This window comes from Arachis ipaensis, chromosome B04 (assembly GCF_000816755.2).
Source record: "Arachis ipaensis cultivar K30076 chromosome B04, Araip1.1, whole genome shotgun sequence".
In the NCBI taxonomy this organism is placed as follows: Eukaryota; Viridiplantae; Streptophyta; class Magnoliopsida; order Fabales; family Fabaceae; genus Arachis; species Arachis ipaensis.
Window position 1 is genome coordinate 115,051,258 of NC_029788.2, and position 19,620 is coordinate 115,070,877.

Here is a 19,620-nt window from a genome sequence, read left to right on the forward strand (position 1 = left end):
AGATGTTGCTACAACGCTTTGTTTGGAACTTTTCCATGATATGGCAGCTTCTCTAAATAAGAATAAGTAGCCAAATGTAGACTTTCTTGTGTCAGCACATCCACCAAAATCTGAATCTGAGTAACCAATTACTTCTAATTGGTTAGACCTTTTGTACATGAGCATATAATTCTTTGTACCTTGAAGATATCTTAAAACCTTCTTTGCAGCTTTCCAATGATCCATTCCAGGATTACTTTGATACCTTCCAAGCATTCCTACTGCAAAGCTAATGTCCGGTCTTGTGCAAGTTTGCACATACATAAGACTTCCCACTACAGAACTATATGGAATTCCTTCCGTTCGCTTCCGTTCTATGTCATTTTTTGGGCATTGCATAAGACTAAATTTGTCCCCTTTTTGAATTGGTGCAATTCCTGCGGAACACTTTTCCATGTTGAACCTCTCTAGAACTTTATTTATATAGGCCTTCTGAGACAATCCTAACAATCCTTGTGAAAAATTTCAATTCCTATCACATAGGATGCCTCTCCCATATCTTTCATTTCAAAGTTTCTAGAAAGATATTCTTTAGTCTCACGCAGCATTCCCAAATTATTTGTTGCAAGCAAAATATCATCAACATATAAGACTAGAAAAATAAACTTACTCCCACTGACCTTTCGGTATATGCATACATCAACAACATTTTCTTCAAAACCGAAAGAAAGAATGGTATTATTAAACTTAATATACCATTGTCGTGAGGCTTGTTTTAGTCCATATATTGATTTCTTAAGTTTACACACCATACGACCTTTTCCTTCAGTTAGAAAACCTTCAGGTTGATCCATATAAACTTCTTCATCAAGATTACCATTCAAAAAGGCAGTTTTTACATCCATTTGATGTAACTCTAAGTTATAATGAGCCACAAGTGCCATAATGATACGCAATGAATCTTTCTTAGAAACAGGTGAAAATGTTTCTTTATAATCAACACTATTCTTTTGAGTAAATCCTTTAGCAACAAGTCTAGCTTTATATTGTTCAACATTGCCCTTTGAGTCTCGCTTAACTTTGAAGACCCATTTACAACCAATACATTTAGCGCCTTCTGGCAATGCAACAATATCCCAAACTTTGTTATCTTCCATGGATTTTAACTCTTCTTTCATGGCATCAATCCATTTTTTTGAATCATCACTATTTATGGCTTGTGTAAATGAAACTGGATCTTTAGATATTCCAATATCTTCTTCTTGTAAATAAGTCTCATAATAGCTTGGAATAGCTGACTTTCTTTCCCTTTGAGATCTCCTCAATGGTATTTCTTGAGACTTATTTCTTTTTGATATTTGTGAGTTAGTTTCTTCATTGGGAGCATTATCATGCAAATCTTGTTCATCACTATTAATGTGTTCAACAATAGTTGGAACAAATCCTTGAGTAGGTGTGGATAAAGGAACATTAACATGTATAGGAACATTAACTTTAATTTCCTTTATTTCTACATTTTGATGATTTTCACTCCCACTAACTTCACCATTTTCAAAGAATTTTGCATTACCAGTTTCTATAATTCTTAGACTATGGTTTGGACAATAAAAAATATACCCTTTAGACTTCTCTGGATAGCCAATAAAATAGCCACTCACTGTTCGAGAATCTAATTTCTTTTCTTGTGGATTAAATATTCTTGCTTCTGCTGAGCAACCCAAACATGTAAATGCCGTAAACTGGGTTTCCTATTAGTCCATAACTCAAAAGGAGTTTTTGGAACAGCTTTACTAGGAATTCTATTTAGCAAATACATGGCAGTCTTTAATGCATACATCCACAAGAATTTGGGTAAAGAAGAATTGCTCATCATACTTCTAACCATATCCATTAACGTTCGATTACGCCTTTCTGCTACACCATTTTGTTGTGGTGTGTATAGCATTGTATATTGTGCACATATGCCATGTCTTTCTAGAAGTTTTGCAAATGGACCTGGACATTGTCTTGTTTCATTATGTTTTCCATAATATTCACCACCTCTATCTGACCTAACAACTTTTATCTTTTTGTCTAATTGCCTTTCAACTTCTTTAATATAAATCTCAATAGCATCAACTGCTTGAGACTTTTCTTTAAGCAAATAGACATATCCATAACGTGAAAAGTCATCAATAAAAGTGATAAAATATTTTTCTCCACTAATAGATGGAGCATCAAAAGGTCCGCATACATCAGTGTGTATAATTTCAAGAAGCTGACTACTTCTTGTGACACCTTTCTTATTTTGTTTGGTTTGTTTTCCCTTAATACAATCCACACATAAACCAAGATCAGTAAAATTTAGATTTTGTAAAATCTCATTCTTTACTAATCTTTCTATTCTTTCCTTGGATATGTGACCCAAGCGTTTATGCCACAAGAATGCAGAACTTTCTCTAGACGTATTTGGCCTAGCTACATCATTCTGGTACTCAATAAGCAAGGATTCAGAAAATTGATCAAGAAGTTTTAATCTATACAAGCCATCAATTAAAACACCATAACCAACAATATTAGAATTTTTAAATAAATTAAAACAACCATGTCCACCATTAAAAGAAAAACCACAATTGTCCAACTTTGAAACAAAAATTAAATTTCTAGACATTGAAGGTACATAAAGAGTCTTAGGTAAATCTAAATGAAAGCTTGTATCCAACACCAAACGATAAGTTCCTATTCCTTCAATTGGCGCTTTCACACGGTTTCCCATGTAGAGGAACATCTTACTTTGGCTTGTGGTTTGGATCGTAAGGAATCCCTGCATTACATTAGATACATGAGTTGTAGCACCAGAATCAAGCCACCAAGAATTATGAGGAATATCAATTAAATTTGATTCATAAGTACATACATATGTTTAAAATATACCTTTCTTTTCGAACCATGCCTTACGTTTAGGACAATTCTTTTGGAAATGTCCTTCCTTCTTACAGAAATGACACTGTTTTGTATTGGCATGTCCTTTCTTCTTAAAATTCTTGGGCTTTGTCTTTAATTTCTTTTCTGATTTGCCAGCTCCTTGAATCAAGTTGACAGAATGACCACCACAATTCTTAAGTCTATTTTCTTCCTGTATGAGCTTTCAAATTAATTCATTAACGTCCCATTTTTCCTTCATGACATTATAATTAATTTGAAAAGCTCCATACTCAGAAGGTAATGAGTTCAGAATGAATTGCATCATAAAGGAGTCATCAACTGTCATACCCAGTAACTTTAATTTTGCAGCAATATTAATCATCTCAATAGTATACTCTTGCATGCTCTTAGACCCATCAAACTTCATGGCCGTGAGCTGTGACATTAATGTACTAGCAAGTGACTTATCAGCAGAAACGGAAGCGGTCTTCCACAAACGCAAGATATTCTTTAGCACTTTCTGTTTGTGGAAGGGTAGTCTTAATATTGCTTGCAGTAGTCATTCGCATAAACATAAGGCTTAATCTATTAGAACGTTCCCATGTCTTAAGTGCATACTTTTCATCCTCATCAGTGACAATGAGTTTCTCTCCTAAAAGTGACAAGTCAAGATCCAAAAGACCTAAATGGAACTTCACTTGTTCACTCCATTCAGAAAAGTTTAAGCCATTAAACATGGTAACAGATGAAGCTTGCGAATGAATTGAAATACCTGTCATTTAATCATACAATGCTCATATTAATTTTAATTTTATCATCTATTCAGATTACAGAACATAACAAGCATATTACAGTTCACCTTTGGGTAAAATTCTATAATATACTAACATATTAACATACAAATAAATGCCATATTTATCATACTTGAAGATTAAAATTCTCTGCCAAATACATATACCATCTTTGGATAATACATATATCTGACCCAAGAATAATAATTTTTTCTCGTTCAAGTCTATTAATAATAGAAGAGATTTTCTTTGGGTAAATCTAATTCTAAAATTAATTAACACATTATCAAATATACTGGCATTTTACGTTATAACTTGGTCACTTTGGTGTACACAAGCAGTAAATAATCTAAATAAATTTAATACTATAAATAAAATATTTATAAACTTTTCATAAAATTAGAGTACATTACGTACTCAAAATAATTTCATAACTGTCATCAATACTAAACTTAAACTCAAGATTAAATTCATACATGAGTATAATTTATGATCAAATTAAAATATTTCGAAGAAAACATATAGAACATATACAACTACAAATATGCAGTTTTGATGGCATGAAATTTGAAACCCACTTAATTAAAATCCAATTATAAATAATTAATCAGAAATATGAAACACCATGGATATCATAATTAGATCAGAGAAAATCACATACTTTCAAAACACATGCTCTGATACCACATGTAAACTTATTTTAGCGGAAGCATTAATTAGGATATTAAAAGTTATGATTTTCATACCTGGATTGGTTGCCATAACAATTCCTAATTACGGTAGAGTTGAACTTTAAGACTGATTTTGTTGAGTTTTGGTTACAGTAGAGTTGATCTCCAACACTGGTTTCTCTCTCCTTCCTTTCCTTCAGATGTTCATCAGAGGGCAGTTTCACGCTCTTTTCAGTGAGTGGAAACTGTAAAACGTCGTGTGTATTGAGGCAGAGAGAGGACCATTTTTATATGTGTTATAATCTTTAAATCTAATGCGTCCATCAAACATTAGCATTAACGGATGAGATTAAGCCATTAATAATTTATAAATAATTACAATTAGGCCACAATAGAAGTTTAAATTACAATAAACTTCCAACAACAGTGTGTTTTATGTGTTGAGATTATTGTAAGATTTGATGAGATTCCCTCATATATTTGATATGGAGATATCAATTAGGAAGATTGTTTCCTTTTATTAGAGAGTGAATTATGCAGAGTATTTGCCATTTCGTATATATATCTAAAGACCATAGGCTGAGGAGATTTTCCTCAAGCATTCACACAAAATCACACTTTTAATTGTTAGGGTCTTGAATGATAGTTTCTATCATACTAAGGTCAATACTCATATTTACTCTTGTTTGCATCTAGGTTACGAAGTTTGCATGTGAAGTACAGTTTTTGAAACTCATTGATCACCCTGAACTTGAAGATATATTTTGTGGGGTAGCTCTAGCGCCATTCGAGTCATACTTCAGCAATTTGAAAACTTTGGTGGTGGAGGGGTGTGAATTTTTATCAACTGTGATACACTTTAAGTTATTTCCTTTCCTAAATAACTTGGAAGAGTTGCAAGTACGGCACTGTGATTCTGTCAAGGAAATTTTCGATGTGGAAGGTTTAATGAATAATGTGGTACCATCTGCATCCCAAAGCTTTCCACGGATCAAGAAATTGACTTTAGAAAATCTACCAAATCTGCAGCATATTTTGAGAATCACAGATCATCAAGGAATTTTCACATTTCCTGATTTGGAGAAAGTGGAAGTTAGGGAATGTAAAAGCCTTATCAGTTTGTTTCCAGCAAAAATAGCCAAAGGTCTTGTGAAACTTGAAATGCTTCATGTAATACACTGTGCAGGGCTAGTAGAAATTGCTGCCAAGGATGAGGCAGCCACAGAAGCGGAAAATGAGTTGTTCGAATTTCTCAATTTGAAATCGGTCATATTATTGGAACTACCTGAGCTCAGGCACTTTTACCCTGGGCCACACAATAAAGAATGCCCTAAGCTTAAAGAATTAGATGTGTCTTGTTGTTGTAATCCGAAGATCTTTTCCACAGCTCAAGACTTCGGTGAGAACTATCAGCTCTTTTCTTGGGTCAAAAGGTATGTATGATTCAAAAGATTCATATAGTTTCTCGTTATTTGGATCACTAGACATATAGAAATGAAAAGATGTTAAAAAATTCATATCCTTATTTTGTGAGAAGTTACTCATGTGACTTATATCTGATTGCCCTTCTTTTCTTTTGTCTTTGTTTTGCATATTAGGTTAATAGCCTGGGTTAAATGAGTTGTTAGACACATAATCATCAGATGTAGAGAATTTCAGGTGAGCATATCGCACTAGTCTCCGACTCTTTTTGCGTGTGTTTGTCCTTTTTCTGTTTAGTGTTAAATATTTCTCCATATGGGTTGCAATCTGTAAGTATTGTTTCACTAGGATCAGATAACTTTACAGTATCTTAACATAAACCATATTTATATTCAAACCATAAATTCAAATATACAAGATCCAATAAATTGTTGGAAAAATAGTAACAAGCTAATATATTTTTGGTTTGTTGAGCATATGAAATTTAAACCAATCACATTATTTGTACATCAAAAATTGATAACATTTGCAGCAATAACACAAGTGCTTAATTATATGTCTGTAAATGGCTACTCATGCATAAAATACTGGGACTTGTGATTCAGCCAAGGCCATGTCTAGCTCGTTTATCCAAGATCATATATAATAATATATCATCAGTAATCATTTGTTTCAACTCAAATTTTGAACTAGGTGTGAATCTATTTAGCCATTTTGTTTTCTATAGATTTTAGGTATATTGCATGTTAGAAATAGTGGATATTATTGTTCTGTAGGAAGCATTTGTAGTTGTAGTTCATTAAATGTAAGCGGTTATGCTGTAATTAATTCTAAACCCATCCTTCTTGTATGTATAACCTAGTAAGTGTAATGAACAAAAAATAACCTATAGTAATATCTAGGTCTCTACTCAATTCTCTGTTTGTTACTTTAACTGCATGATTTTAAGGGACTTCTCCAATGCTGGTTTTGCAATTGTGAAGATTAGTATAAGGGTAAGATCTTCTGTGATTGGCTTTGCATCCTTCATGAATTATATGTTGCTGTAACATATTGACTTTCCTATCGGTGCTTGATTGGTTTGAGTGAATTGATACTTGTTTTCTTATAAGCAAGATCTCAAATTCAAGCCAAGTATTGTAGATTAAAATAAATAAAACAAAAAGAAAAAGAAAAATTATGTAAACCCTACAAGAAGTTAAATAATAAAAGCCAGTTTGGTTTGTATTTTTATCTTTAGTATTTTCTGTTTTCAGGATGTTCATGAAAAAAAAAAAAAGAGTAAAAACAACAAAATCTTATTTTATATTTCACTTTTAGCTGAGATTGAAGCATACAAGAAATTAACTAATTGTAGAGTTTTCCATGGCATGAGAAATACCATTCTTGACCTTGTCTTTGTTTTCAGACAGATCATCATCCTGTAGCAGTTATTGGGAGGTATCACAATGTGCTAGCTGTGCTTGAATATCAGTTGTGGCTATATCTGTACCCTCCTTGATAATAATTAGGCATTTCTACATTGTTGAGATAGAAATGTCACTTGTAATGTGTTACTTTATGGTATTTAATCCATGTGTGAGATATAATATTGTATAATATTTTGTTAAGAGATTGTAAGTGGAAGTCTCAAGTAGTTTAACCTTCATGTGGGGTTGTCTACAATGCATGCATGGCTATGTTTGTAGGCAAAGTATTTGATGAGGTTCCCAAAGAGAATCTCATTGATGACATTGAGATATTATATTGCTTAGATGCCCTCACTCCATACTTTGCCAAATTACAAAGGAGGTCACTCAAATAAACACGCCTAAAACGTCTTTTTTTAAAGATGTCTTTATGTTGTATTTTAATTGGTTTTGGTATAATTTATTCGGTGTTCCTCATCACATATTATTAAATTCCTCAAAAGATTTTCTTTCCAAAAACAATAAAAAACATTTAATTTGGACTAAATAAAAAAAGGTAATAGATTAACTATTAGATTTTTTTTAAAAGATTATTTACATAAAAAAATATATCACATTCATCAAAATATAGAACTTTAACTTATGTAGTGATTAATTTAAATGAAAATCAAATAAATCAAAATTCAACATAATTTTTATCAATGTTTTTAAATTCGAAATTTCTATACCAAAATTAACTAGGATTTTTCTTTAAATTAAAAATTTAATGAAATAGTGACTTTAATTATCTTAACCAATGTCCTAATTAATTGCTTTTATGTCTTAAAAAACCGTATATGAGAAGAAAATAATTAATTTGTCTACTTTAATAAATAGTTATTTTACTAAAATGAGAAACTATTTTTTTAAAATTTTTAAGAACTAATTAATATTATATATATTTTGTTACACTACATTTAATTATAAAAATTTTATTTATTTCTAATACTTATATTAAAAATAAAAAAAATTAAATTAGTGAATCTTAATCTATAATATAATAATAGTGTTTATCTGAGTGGCCTCCAATTACAAATAGGTTGCAGTCATGTATAATGTTGGTCATTAAACATTAATCTCAATAAATTTTCTTCTTTCCCATATCCTTCCTTTCTCCTCACTTTATCATCTTGATTAATGGTGGCAATTGAACTATATTATTAACCAAACAAATCATAGTTGAACTACATGTACCTGGAGAAACTATTGTACAGACTTTTCGGTATATTATAGGAACTAGGCGTGTTCAAGATCCACCCCGACCCGGAACCACGGTATATTTTGCCAAGTTCAGATTTGTCATTTTTATCCATTGTTATTTTCGAGTCCGGGTCAGGTTATGCTTTGGGTCACTTGGTCCGGTCCGAAATTTTTTACAATAAAAATATATATTTTAGAGTGAAATTAATAATATCATATTATATTTTTATATTTTAATTAATATTTTTTATATTATGCGATATTATCTATTATTTTTATTTTAAAATAATTTATTTTGGTATAAATATAATATAATATTTGTTAAATTTAATTTTTAAAAGTAAAATTTTATTACTTTAATATATAAACTTTAAAATTTGTATATACTAATTTTATATCGGATCAACTCGGTTTAACCTAATTTATTTCGGGTCACTTTTGGAGTTGGATCAGAATAGATCCGATGGCCTTTTAGGGTAGTCCAGGTCTACTTAAACCTGGCCCGACCTGGCTCATAAACACCTCTAACAGGCACTAAGAGGTTTTGTGTTCAAGTTTTAGAAACAGGGAAAATATTTATATATATCTCATGAAGAATATTTTTTAAAAAAAATGTACACTAAATTCTTTTCAATTTCCACTATATACAGAAGATAATAGATAACCTTTACTAGTTTACTGAATTATAGTTTAGTTATATCTCATTTTCATCCCCTCTCGCTCTCACACACACTGTCTTCAATTCACCTCTTATTTGATGCCTTTTCAAACTCAATAAAATTAACGTTTCAAATCCCCAAGTGAGGAATACTATATTTCTCAAGAGCCAAATGTAATTTAATTTTATAATAAAATCATACTTACATACATGCATAACAAAAGACAAAAAGAACGGTGAGGACTATTAACAATGACTTAAGTAGTGACAATATGAATTCAAAGCATGCACAAAAGCATAATAAAACTATACGTCACTACACTAAAAATAGCTGAAGTAACATTTGGCCTCTATATTTTGGTGTTTCTGCTATCTTTTGGGGGATACCTTAGTTACTACTTCTTTGTTTCTTGTAGCCACATTGAGAAAGCATCAAGGGTTTTTGTGTCAGCCCTATAATGTCTCTGTGTAAATTCAAGAAGACTTGCCCATGTAAAATCTGGATACAGCTTTGGATTTTCCTTGTTAACAAGATCTTTTGGTGAAGTTACCACTTTGTCCATTCTTGGACATAGAAAGAAAGCAAGTGATTTCCTCACAACTTTTCTGTTTACAACTGCTCGGTGCATGCAACTCTTGTAAAGTCCATTTGTTAGAGCCTGAAACCAAAGATTGAGAAAACCACAAATATTATGTCAAGTTTATCAAGCAATTTTACTAATGTTCTATGTGAATAATTTCTAACTTTAAAACTTATGGACCTATTGAATATACAATATATTTATTTATTTTTCTCTTTTACCATTTAAAATCTTATTATCAGATGTTTCACTAAAATATGTCTGTTTTAACATAAGTGTTACTTGATTTTCGGGACCCAGATTCGAGACTATATATATCTAGAGACCTTACTAATACATGCATCAATTGGCAACTAAAAAGTTATAAACTATGATACATACCATAAATGTGTCACCAATGTTAACAACAAAGGTGTCTTGTTTAGGGTTAACTGAGTACCATTTTTCATCCACAAACACTTGTAGGCCTTCAACTTGATCTTGGTGGAGAATAGTTAGTGAGGTAGGGTCACAATGGGGGCCAGTTCCAAGAGCTAAATCAGGTCTTTGGCATGGTGGATAGTAATTTAATCTCATCACAGAGTCATTCCCTTCAAAGAAATCTCTGAAGTACTTGCTTCCAACACCTAAACTCATTCCAAGAATCTCCATGATCCATAAAGAAAGATTGTTCATGGCTTCACAATAATCTTGGTACACAACCCTTAAAAAGGTATGAAACACAAATGAGTAGTCATTTATTACAACAAAAGAAAAGCATGTTTTTTGATAATCAAGAACAGGTTACTAGCCGATTCAGTTTAAAAACCAATTGTTAGTAAATCTGTCAAAACTAGTAAACTAGTTGAATCAATCTCTTCCCCTTTTTTTTACAGAAAATGTTGTTTAAAAGATTAATTTATAAAAATATATTTTTATATCTCGTTCAACAGATTAAGTGAACCTCTATACCTTTGAACCTATAACTTCTTCAGTTCAATAATCTCACGAGTTTTGAAAACTTAGGATAATATTAAACATAAAAATAAATTAAAGAGCAAACTTTTGAGCTTTGATTCAAAGAATTCTTAGTTATGATTAAAAAAGAAATTCGCTTACCCAAATTGTCTAAAATCATCTCCCATAACACTAAGGAAATATTCCTCAACAGTTTTCTTGGATGGATCAGAGGCAGAGTAACGGAAAGAAAGTGTTTCCTTCCAAGGAAGCTTGGAAGGGAACCTTTGAGTGAAGCTACTAGCATAACCACAATATTCTCCAATTTTTCTCTGAGCTCTTTGCTTCTGAGGTAGCTTCAAGCCGAAGAAATCGTCCATGAGCTCATGTGCTCGAGCTATTAGCTTCGCATTGACTCCATGGTTGGCCACAAGAAAGAATCCATGCTTCTTGCATGCCTCATTCACTTGCAAACAAGCGTCCGACACAGCTTCCATGTCGCCGGAGAGAAATCCCTTCAGATCAATGGTTGGAACTTGGAATTCTGGTGGCCTTGTTAGACATGGCTTCTCATGTTCAGGCCAAATGAATTGAGTTGGAATGTTGGATTGGAATTGCATGAAAGATGCATCAAAAATCAAATTTTGCACTTTTTTTTCATTCTCTATTTGATTTTGAGGTGAAAAAAGAACTGCGGAAAGAGGATGAATTTGCATTCTTAGAAATGAAGAATTAAACAAAGTGTTTTCGATTTCTAGAACCTTTTTTTTGTTACAAGCGATTAAAAGTTGCAAATTTTGAAACTTTAGAAGAGTAGTTTTGGTTTGGTAGTTGAGGGAGTGAATTTGTGTTTCTACTTATAGTAGTTTGGTTTCTGTTATTGAAAGAAAAAAAAATAGACCATATTACTTAAATAAAATAATTGAAAACTAAAATTACCAAAATATAATTTTCTAAAATTGCATACTTGTTTATAACTTTTTTTTTATTTGTATAAACCACTATAAGGTATAGCGATTTTGAGTTGCATGTAATCCGTGTTAGGATTTGGTTGAATTAGTCCCACATTGCTTAGGATAGCAAATGGAGTGGGTGGCCTAGGCTATAAATATGAGGCTAAGTTTTTCATGTTTTTTGTACCAGTCGAAAACACTTAAAGCTTGTATCTGACTTTTCTTTTCCTCTATACTCTTTGATTAGAGAGTGTTGTGAAGTGTAGTTAAATATTTGCTTTAAGAGTGTGGGTGTACTGAGGTGCCGTTGTTAGAGAAAAAGAAGTCTATGTGTTGTAACAATTTTCACATAGTGATATTCTCTGGTTGTCATTTGACAACGGCTGTGGTTTTTTTTCTCCGGTAATTGGGGTTTTCCACGTTAAATTCTTGTGTTGTGATTGTGTCTATTTTATTTCTCTGTGAAAGGTATTTTCTCAAGGGAGAATGGTGTATTATTCCCAACATATGGTATTAGAGCTTCGGTTCGGTGGGATTTATTCTTAGTATGCTTTGTGGTTGCAGCCTAGTCTGACCTTCCACATCAGAAAAGAATTTTGTCCTGTGGCTTGAGGTTGATCTTTGGTTGCTGTTGTTGTTGCTAGAAGGCAGTGTGACACTGTGAGAGTGCAGTTTGGAAAGGTTCTGGCTAAGGAAAGACTTGGTATTTAAGTGTGTCCATTGTGACCCACCTCTCTTTCCTGGGGACCCTTCCTAGTGCACGATCTACATTTGAGTTATACTATTCCAGTATACAGTTGCAACAATGTCAGGATATTCAAGTGCTGTGAAGCTTGAAATAGAGAAATTTGATGGAAGAATCAATTTTGGCTTGTGGCAAATACAAGTCAAGGATGTGTTGATACAATTAGGTTTGCACAAGGTGTTGAAGATAAGAAGTATCCTCATGGTATTGCTGCACTGCCATGGATAAGGATAAGTTGTGGCAATCGGGTCCACAATTGCACACGGGCATTGGTTGGCGTTGAGATGCAAGGTGTGTGGCGGAGTTATGTCGATGGCTGAAGAACTTCCAAGAAAAGCCAATTTGGAAGTTGCACCATGAATTTTCAGCAAGATTTCGATCTGTACCAAGGCGAAATGCTTGGAGTGGTCTAATTCCAAGTGAGTATACTTTCATGGTGGAGTATGATAGTTCTCTGAACTATGATTGTCGGTATAGACAATGGCAGCAAAGAATTGTCAGTGTTAACTATGGAAGCTGGAGATGTGTGACTATTTCAATCAAGGTGGAGATTGTTAGGATTTAGTTGAATTAGTCCCAGATTACTTAGGATAGCAAATGGAGTGGGTGGCCTAGGCTATAAATATGAGGCTAAGTTCTCCATGTTTTTTGCACCAGTCGAAAACACTTAAAGCTTGTATCTGACTTTTCTTTTCCTCTATACTCTTTGATTAGAGAGTATTGTGAGGTGTAGTTAAATATTTGCTTTGAGAGTGTGGGTGTACTGGGGTGCCGGTGTTAGAGAGAAAGAAGTCTATGTGTTGTAACAATTTTCACATAGTGATATTCTCTGGTTGTCATTTGACAACGGCCGTGGTTTTTTTTCTCCAGTAATTGGGGTTTTCCACGTTAAATTATTGTGTTGTGATTGTGTCTATTTTATTTCTTTGTGAAAGGTATTTTCTCAAGGGGGAATGGTGTATTATTCCCAACAATCCGTTGAACTGTAAAGTGGATTACGTAGGAAAGCGTACTGACCAAAAATTGTTAGAAGGTATAGCGATTGTGTCATGCATAAATCGTTACTGCTTATAGGGGTTTATAAAAAAATATGTGGACTGTTGTAAACTGCTGTAGGGTGTCGCAGTTTACGTGAAGGATGGCTATACAATCATAATAGCCAGTCGCGGATCCTTCATTTGGTGTGGAAAGAAAAATTGGTTAGAGAGAGAAAATTCTTGAGGGAGAGAAAGAGGAGGAGGCTAGGATTGAATTTGGATTTTTTGGAGCGTGCATATTCAAGTGGAACAATGGCAGATGAAGACCGTTTGTACCAACTCAACGACATTGTCTACGTAAGATATAGGCATTGTCCACTATCCGGTGCCTCCATTGTGCCTGTTAAAGATCACCAGAATACCCTCTTGCGGGATCACATGTTGACGCAGGTTGGTCACGAAAAAATACTAGAACTCTGCATTTTTCTCTTCCACAAGTTCATACGCAATGAGCAAGATATTCGAGTTTCCATCTTGCACGATAGCCAAAAGCAAAGTACCTCCATACTTGCCATATAAGTGAGTACCGTCGATGCTGACTAGTGATTTGCAATGTCAAAATGCCTCAATACAAGGAGGAAATGTATAGAAAAGATGATGAAAATATACAGTAGATTCATCAACCTAATCACCAACTCTATCTGGAGAAGTCTTCAACAGTGCAACGGTTCCCTCCATGGTGGACTACACACCAAATATCCAATGGGGCAACTCGCCATAGGACTCTTTCCAATCTCCATAGATCTGTGCTACTGCCTTCTGTTTCATTATCCAAACCTTCCTGTAACTAGGCCTAAATTCATAGGTTGCTTCACTAGCTTGCTGCAACACCTTTATCATAATCACAGCATCAGCTCTAACCAATGGAAAGATCCTCGCACAAATGACATGATAATCAAGCTGTCAGTGATTATTTGGAATCGGTGTAGCCAAGCAAGTGTGAGATCCGTTGTTCCTTCTAACCTTTCAGGTATTCTTTCATTGTCGAAGTGTGATGCGAATCAACCACATGCAATCTTTACCGAACTCCTTACATCTCTCATGGTACTTAAGATGATCTGACTCTATCACCCTGTACTCAACTCCACGATGGATGCTATAATTCTACACTCAACACACCTTTCTCCTTATTTTGGAAAGATTGGCCAATTTGAAATTCCGTAGTAGCAGTTCCCTCATGGAAATCCTTCAACCCCAAACGTAGGATCTACGTCTGGCTGTTGGCCGATGGCTTCCAAATTCAAGGTTGAGAAATGTGGAGGATGTTGCTGCGTGCCAGAACTCGATGGACCATGATGTGTAGGTGGATTACTCCGAGTATCTTTATCACTGTCCCCAACAATGTCAACGGGCTATTCATTCGAATCATCCTCTCACATCGCATTTTCAACTCAATCCGGTCCACCCTCACCTTCAAAATCAGGAATCAGACGGGATGAACTAGTCATCCCAACTGCAACAAATGGAGGAGCAACCAACAGACAAGCAGGTGAAACCACATGCATTGAAGTCAAAGCACCCCCAACATAGTCGAATGAGGATTTGGCGCTAATGCCCTAGAACTGTCGATACCATTTTCTAACTTGGCATATAGCTCATGTATTCTCACTTCCAGAAAACTTTGCCGATAATGAAACAAAACCTACATATCTTCATCAGACCCTATCACAAATGTATCATACTTCACACCAGTTGACACAACAGCAATAGAAATTTTGTAAAACAACTTTTTCACCCACTTTGTCCCACACACCCCCAACTTTTGCAATATATTGATTTTTAACTCTGACAATGTATTTGATGACCAGATAAAGACACCCAATGATTTTCTATCAGTAAACTTAACACCGTACCTTTTGCTTTTTTTAATTTTTTCAAAGCAATGCACTAGAGCTAGAAAACTCTCCTCACTATCCATCTTGAAAATGACACTCTACTTCAACACAAATGCCTTCCATGGTTATATATAGAGGTTCCAAGTATACATAATCTGGTACAGGGTGTAATGGTTTCGAGCACAACATATTTTTTCATAAACCGCTATAGGTAGTAGTGATTTAAGCCGCTACACCCTCTAGCAGTTTTTTGTCAGCACGCTTTCTTATGTAATCCGCTACACACTTCAGCGGATTACATGCAACTCAAAATTGCTACATCTTGTAGTGGTTTACATAGATATAAAAAGTTGCAAATATGTGTGCTATTTTAAAAAGTTGTAATATAATAATTTTGGCTTCTAATCATTTTATTTTTGTAGTTTGTCCAAAAAATATCATAATTTGAGCATTATTATTTTTTCCTTTATATAAATTATTTGCTAAATTCACTTATTTGTCACGTATCTAAATTTTATTTAAAAAATTATTTTTAGTCAATAAATTATTTTATACACAAAAAATATTTAAATTTATGATATTTATTTAAGTAAAAAAATAAACTAACTATGGAGTCTATCTAAATTATTCTCAGTTTTTCAAATTTGATCAATAGAATTCGGATAATGACAATTGTAAATTAAAAAGAAAAGCAAGTGGTGTAATGGAGTTTACAGAAAAGCCAAGATGATTCATTGGGGAAGTCGACGAACAGATATGAGCATCTTAATCATTCGAATTATTGATGTATGCTTTGGTTCAATTTCTATCTCTATCAATCCTCGTGTGTTTATATTGTGTCTTCTATCTTTTTATAGATACGTATCATCATGGCACTATTCATATAAGCATATCATATAGAATAAAGATTTCCCGAATAAAATAATAGTTTTACTTTTTATTGAGGAGATCTAAAATAAGACTAAGAATACAAATATGCAATGTGCAGCTTATAGGTGTAACTATAATGTGCTGAAGTAATAACGCCTTTGATACATATTTAAATTATGTATTAAACCATTTCATTATACATTGAATTTGAACCATTAATTAAATTTTAATATATGATGCGTGCACTAGCTAGTTTTTACATGTACATCACAGTATTGTCCTTAATAATAGTATATGTATATGACATATTATTCGAATTTTTTAAATAAATAAAATAAATATTTTATTTACGGATATTGATTATTTAGAGCATTTTTATCGATTATGTAGCATGTCTTATTTCGTTTAGTCTAAGTATGTGTATATCTTATTTACATCGTAAATAAGATAAGACACGTCAGCAAGTACATGTATTACCTTTGTACATGTAATCTGACACGTGGCTTATTTTGTTACGGTGTAAATGAGATATGCACATACTTATTTTGTTTACACTGTAAACGAGATAAGGTTTAGACGCGCCTATATAAGTAACTCCTTCACAGCGCCTGTAGTGTCACTATCCATACCCATCAACCTTCATTTTTCTCTTTGTCGCACGTCTTGTTGATATTCTTGAGATACTTGGATGTTATGGTGCGCACAAATACACGGTACGATGATGTCAACCGCCTGTATGCTACTTGATACAACGCAGGAGCAATTGACTTCCAGGTCAGTGTTGTTGTTTTATCTTTTAAATAAATAAACATATGTGATTATAGTTAGGATACTTTGATAGATTTGGTGTTGTTATCCATGAGTAGAATAGATTATGTTTTGGTAATATAAAATAAGTTAGTTGGCAAGTTATTAGCATTTGTTATGTGTCGAATGTATTTTTAGTAAATGCTAATTTACTAATTAATTTAGTTTAATTTATTCATTAACTGCCTTATTACGTTATCTTATTTCTTTAAGTCGAATTTTATATTTTTAATTTTAATTTTGAATTTGCTAGAGAACTTAGTTTGAAATTCAAAATTTTACTATTGAAAAAGATTTGTTATTAAAATGTTTCATTTTTTGACAGAGGCCTCGCCTACTACTACCTAAGCGGGTGAGCCACACTCTTGCACCACCAGACGATATTGTCATTTACTTGGGGGAGACTGGGTTTGGCGACACGGTGCAGCTCAGGGACTTCAGTGTTTGACAACTCCCTAATCGCTGCATTCGTGGAGCAATAGTATTTAGAGACCCACAATTTCCACCTGCCATAGGGTGAGTGCACCATTACCCTGCAGGAGGTTACGTACCACCTAGGGTTACACATACTCGGAGAGCCAGCGGGTGGGTGCTTGCATGACTTCCAGACTTGGTATCAGCGTCCGACATGGGAGTACGTAGAGGAGCTCCTAGGTGCTAGGCCTCCTCATGCTCAACAACAGGGTGCCCAGAAGGAGGAGTCGTTTAGTATCAATATGACATGGCTTCGAGACCGAGTCTAGCACATGCCAGTGGATGCAGATCCAGCCACCTTCTGTTCGTACACGAGGTGTTACATCTTGTTGCTGATCGAGAGTTACCTGATAATGGACAAGTCAATCAATCAAGTGCATAACAGATGGTTGCCACTTTTGGATGACTTCGCTAGGTATTGCGGTCTGTCTTGGGGATCCGCAATGCTTGCATGGATTTACCACTCCCTAAGTCATGCAACACATCAAGATATGACCGACATGGTTGGATGCACTCCACTCCGGGTCTTGTGGATATACCATAGGATTTTTTTAGTGGTGTCCACCTGAGTAGCTGTGGGGTAACTATTTTCATTTACGGTTTTTATTCATTCTATTTATGTAATTAAAATTTTTATTGCTTGGAGTGAGACAATTTGATTGTTGCATATGTGAACAGGTTGATAGATATGTCCCAGCAAAGTAGGGACCAGTATGAACAGAGAATCCACCGATGGCGTACAGCGTTAGATCAGTTACAATTGCATGAGGTATGCACATTTGTTTTATTTAGTTGTCGGTAAACATTTAGTTCGCCTGCGTTATGAATCTGTGACTAACCCTAAACTCCACACCACCATCTATGTTGTAATCATCCACACCCATATTGAAAAATGGAGATACCTCGTGCATTGCATCCAAATCCATGTAATATAGTGGTTGGGTACAGCTGATAACTCTAGAATTGGTTGCGAAGAAGGCAAAAGGTATTGAACTGATCCACCAATCGGAGTCTCTGGTACGAACTCATCCTCGTCATTATCCTCAAAGGAATTACTTTCATTGCTATCGATAATATACTCTTCATCGGACTTCTCACCGTCCACGTCCTTGTATACTGCTGGTCTAGCACAGTGTAGGGGTGGTTGTGCAAGAGGTGGATCATCCTGGGCGAAATTCGAGCGGCCAAAACCACCACAACCAACATCACAAACCTCCGCAAAGAGCTCAATCACTTATTCAACCATGATTCTCCCGTGAACATCAAACATGAAGCGCACATGTTCATCACCAAAAGTCAGAGCAGACGAAATTGAAATATACCATTTTCTATTGGTGCTAGCATCTTGTACCTAACTCTTCTAACCTCTTTTCTCTCATTACCACCGAGGTGCGTCAATATCAGACTCTTTAAGTCAGATAAAGAATATGTTCTCTAAGTGCGCATAGAATAGAATTCTCACACTCAAATATAACCCTAATGTCACTGTTTCGCATGTGATAGTTAGGATACAATGTTACAATAAAAAAATCACTACCACTAGACATTTTTACTAAATTTATTGAAGAAACAGATGAAAAGAAGGATTGAGATATTTGTAGAGAATATCAATAATTTGTAGATCCTTTTATAGCCAATTGAAATTTGTCGTACTATATCTCATTTACAGTGACAACGTTTTAACTTAGTGTATATTTTATTTACAGTGTAAACGAAATAAGTATGTATATATTTCGTTCACACTGTAAATGAAATAAGTACATATATATCTCATTTACATATATACAAACATGATATGTGTATTTATTGATGTGTCCTATATATCTCGTTTATATATGCACATACTTATTTCGTTTATATTATAAATGAAATAAGACATGCTGCACAAATCGATAAAAATGTTTCAAATAACTTATATATATATTCTTAAATAAAATATTTATTTTATTTATTAAAAAAAACTCATATTATCCATATGTGCATCTAATATTCTAATGGTTGCTAACTATAAGGGTGCAAAAAGTACTTAGAATAAAACAAAATAATCCAGCAGCAGAAAATAAAAATATAGAAGCAGGATAACACGTAACCAAATAAAACACATTCCAACAGGGTATATGCAATTATGCATGGACATTATGGAAAATGGGTATTAAACTAACAAAGTTAGAGAAGGAAAGGCTCTTATTAACCAATGGATATTCCTCTTACTAACCAATTAATTAATACAACCTTAATTTAGCAAAAATTCCGTGAGTACTAATATACTCAAGTGGGAACACAAAAATATCAAATAACATGTATTTCTA

The 19,620-nt window shown here is 33.8% G+C and overlaps 2 protein-coding genes and 1 long non-coding RNA gene across 4 annotated transcripts in view; 2 read left to right on the top strand and 1 right to left on the bottom strand.

The window, feature by feature from the left end:
• Positions 1 to 7,530, top strand: part of LOC107639795 — a 35,161-nt gene extending 27,631 nt beyond the window's left edge. For both annotated transcript variants that reach the window (XM_021121670.1, XM_016343393.2), the window contains 3 exons: positions 5,042 to 5,778; positions 5,944 to 6,004; positions 7,176 to 7,530. In XM_021121670.1, coding sequence (XP_020977329.1) covers positions 5,042 to 5,778; positions 5,944 to 5,965 — 759 coding nt within the window. In that variant the 3' untranslated portion in view covers positions 5,966 to 6,004; positions 7,176 to 7,530. The remainder of the gene's footprint in view (positions 1 to 5,041; positions 5,779 to 5,943; positions 6,005 to 7,175) is intronic.
• Positions 9,235 to 11,462, bottom strand: LOC107637020 (gibberellin 20 oxidase 1-D-like). Its single transcript, XM_016340475.2, has 3 exons — positions 10,753 to 11,462; positions 10,036 to 10,357; positions 9,235 to 9,732 (listed from the first exon to the last, which is right to left on the bottom strand). The coding sequence occupies exons 1-3, from the start codon at positions 11,304 to 11,306 to the stop codon at positions 9,469 to 9,471; spliced, it is 1,140 nt and encodes a 379-aa protein (XP_016195961.1). The 5' UTR covers positions 11,307 to 11,462; the 3' UTR covers positions 9,235 to 9,468.
• Positions 12,643 to 19,620, top strand: part of LOC110271222 — an 18,496-nt gene continuing 11,518 nt past the window's right edge. The window contains exons 1-2 of the long non-coding RNA XR_002361691.1: positions 12,643 to 12,841; positions 16,805 to 16,808. This is a non-coding gene — a long non-coding RNA (uncharacterized LOC110271222). The remainder of the gene's footprint in view (positions 12,842 to 16,804; positions 16,809 to 19,620) is intronic.

Bases quoted from the DNA above. Each gene is read 5' to 3' on its own strand.
- LOC107637020 (XM_016340475.2), bottom strand. From the start codon at position 11,306: ATGCAAATTCATCCTCTTTCCGCAGTTCTTTTTTCACCTCAAAATCAA. The intron at 10,358-10,752 runs GTAAGCGAATTT...TACCTTTTTAAG, and splicing joins GATGATTTTAGACAATTTGG to GGTTGTGTACCAAGATTATT. The intron at 9,733-10,035 runs GTATGTATCATA...CTTTGGTTTCAG, and splicing joins ACATTGGTGACACATTTATG to GCTCTAACAAATGGACTTTA.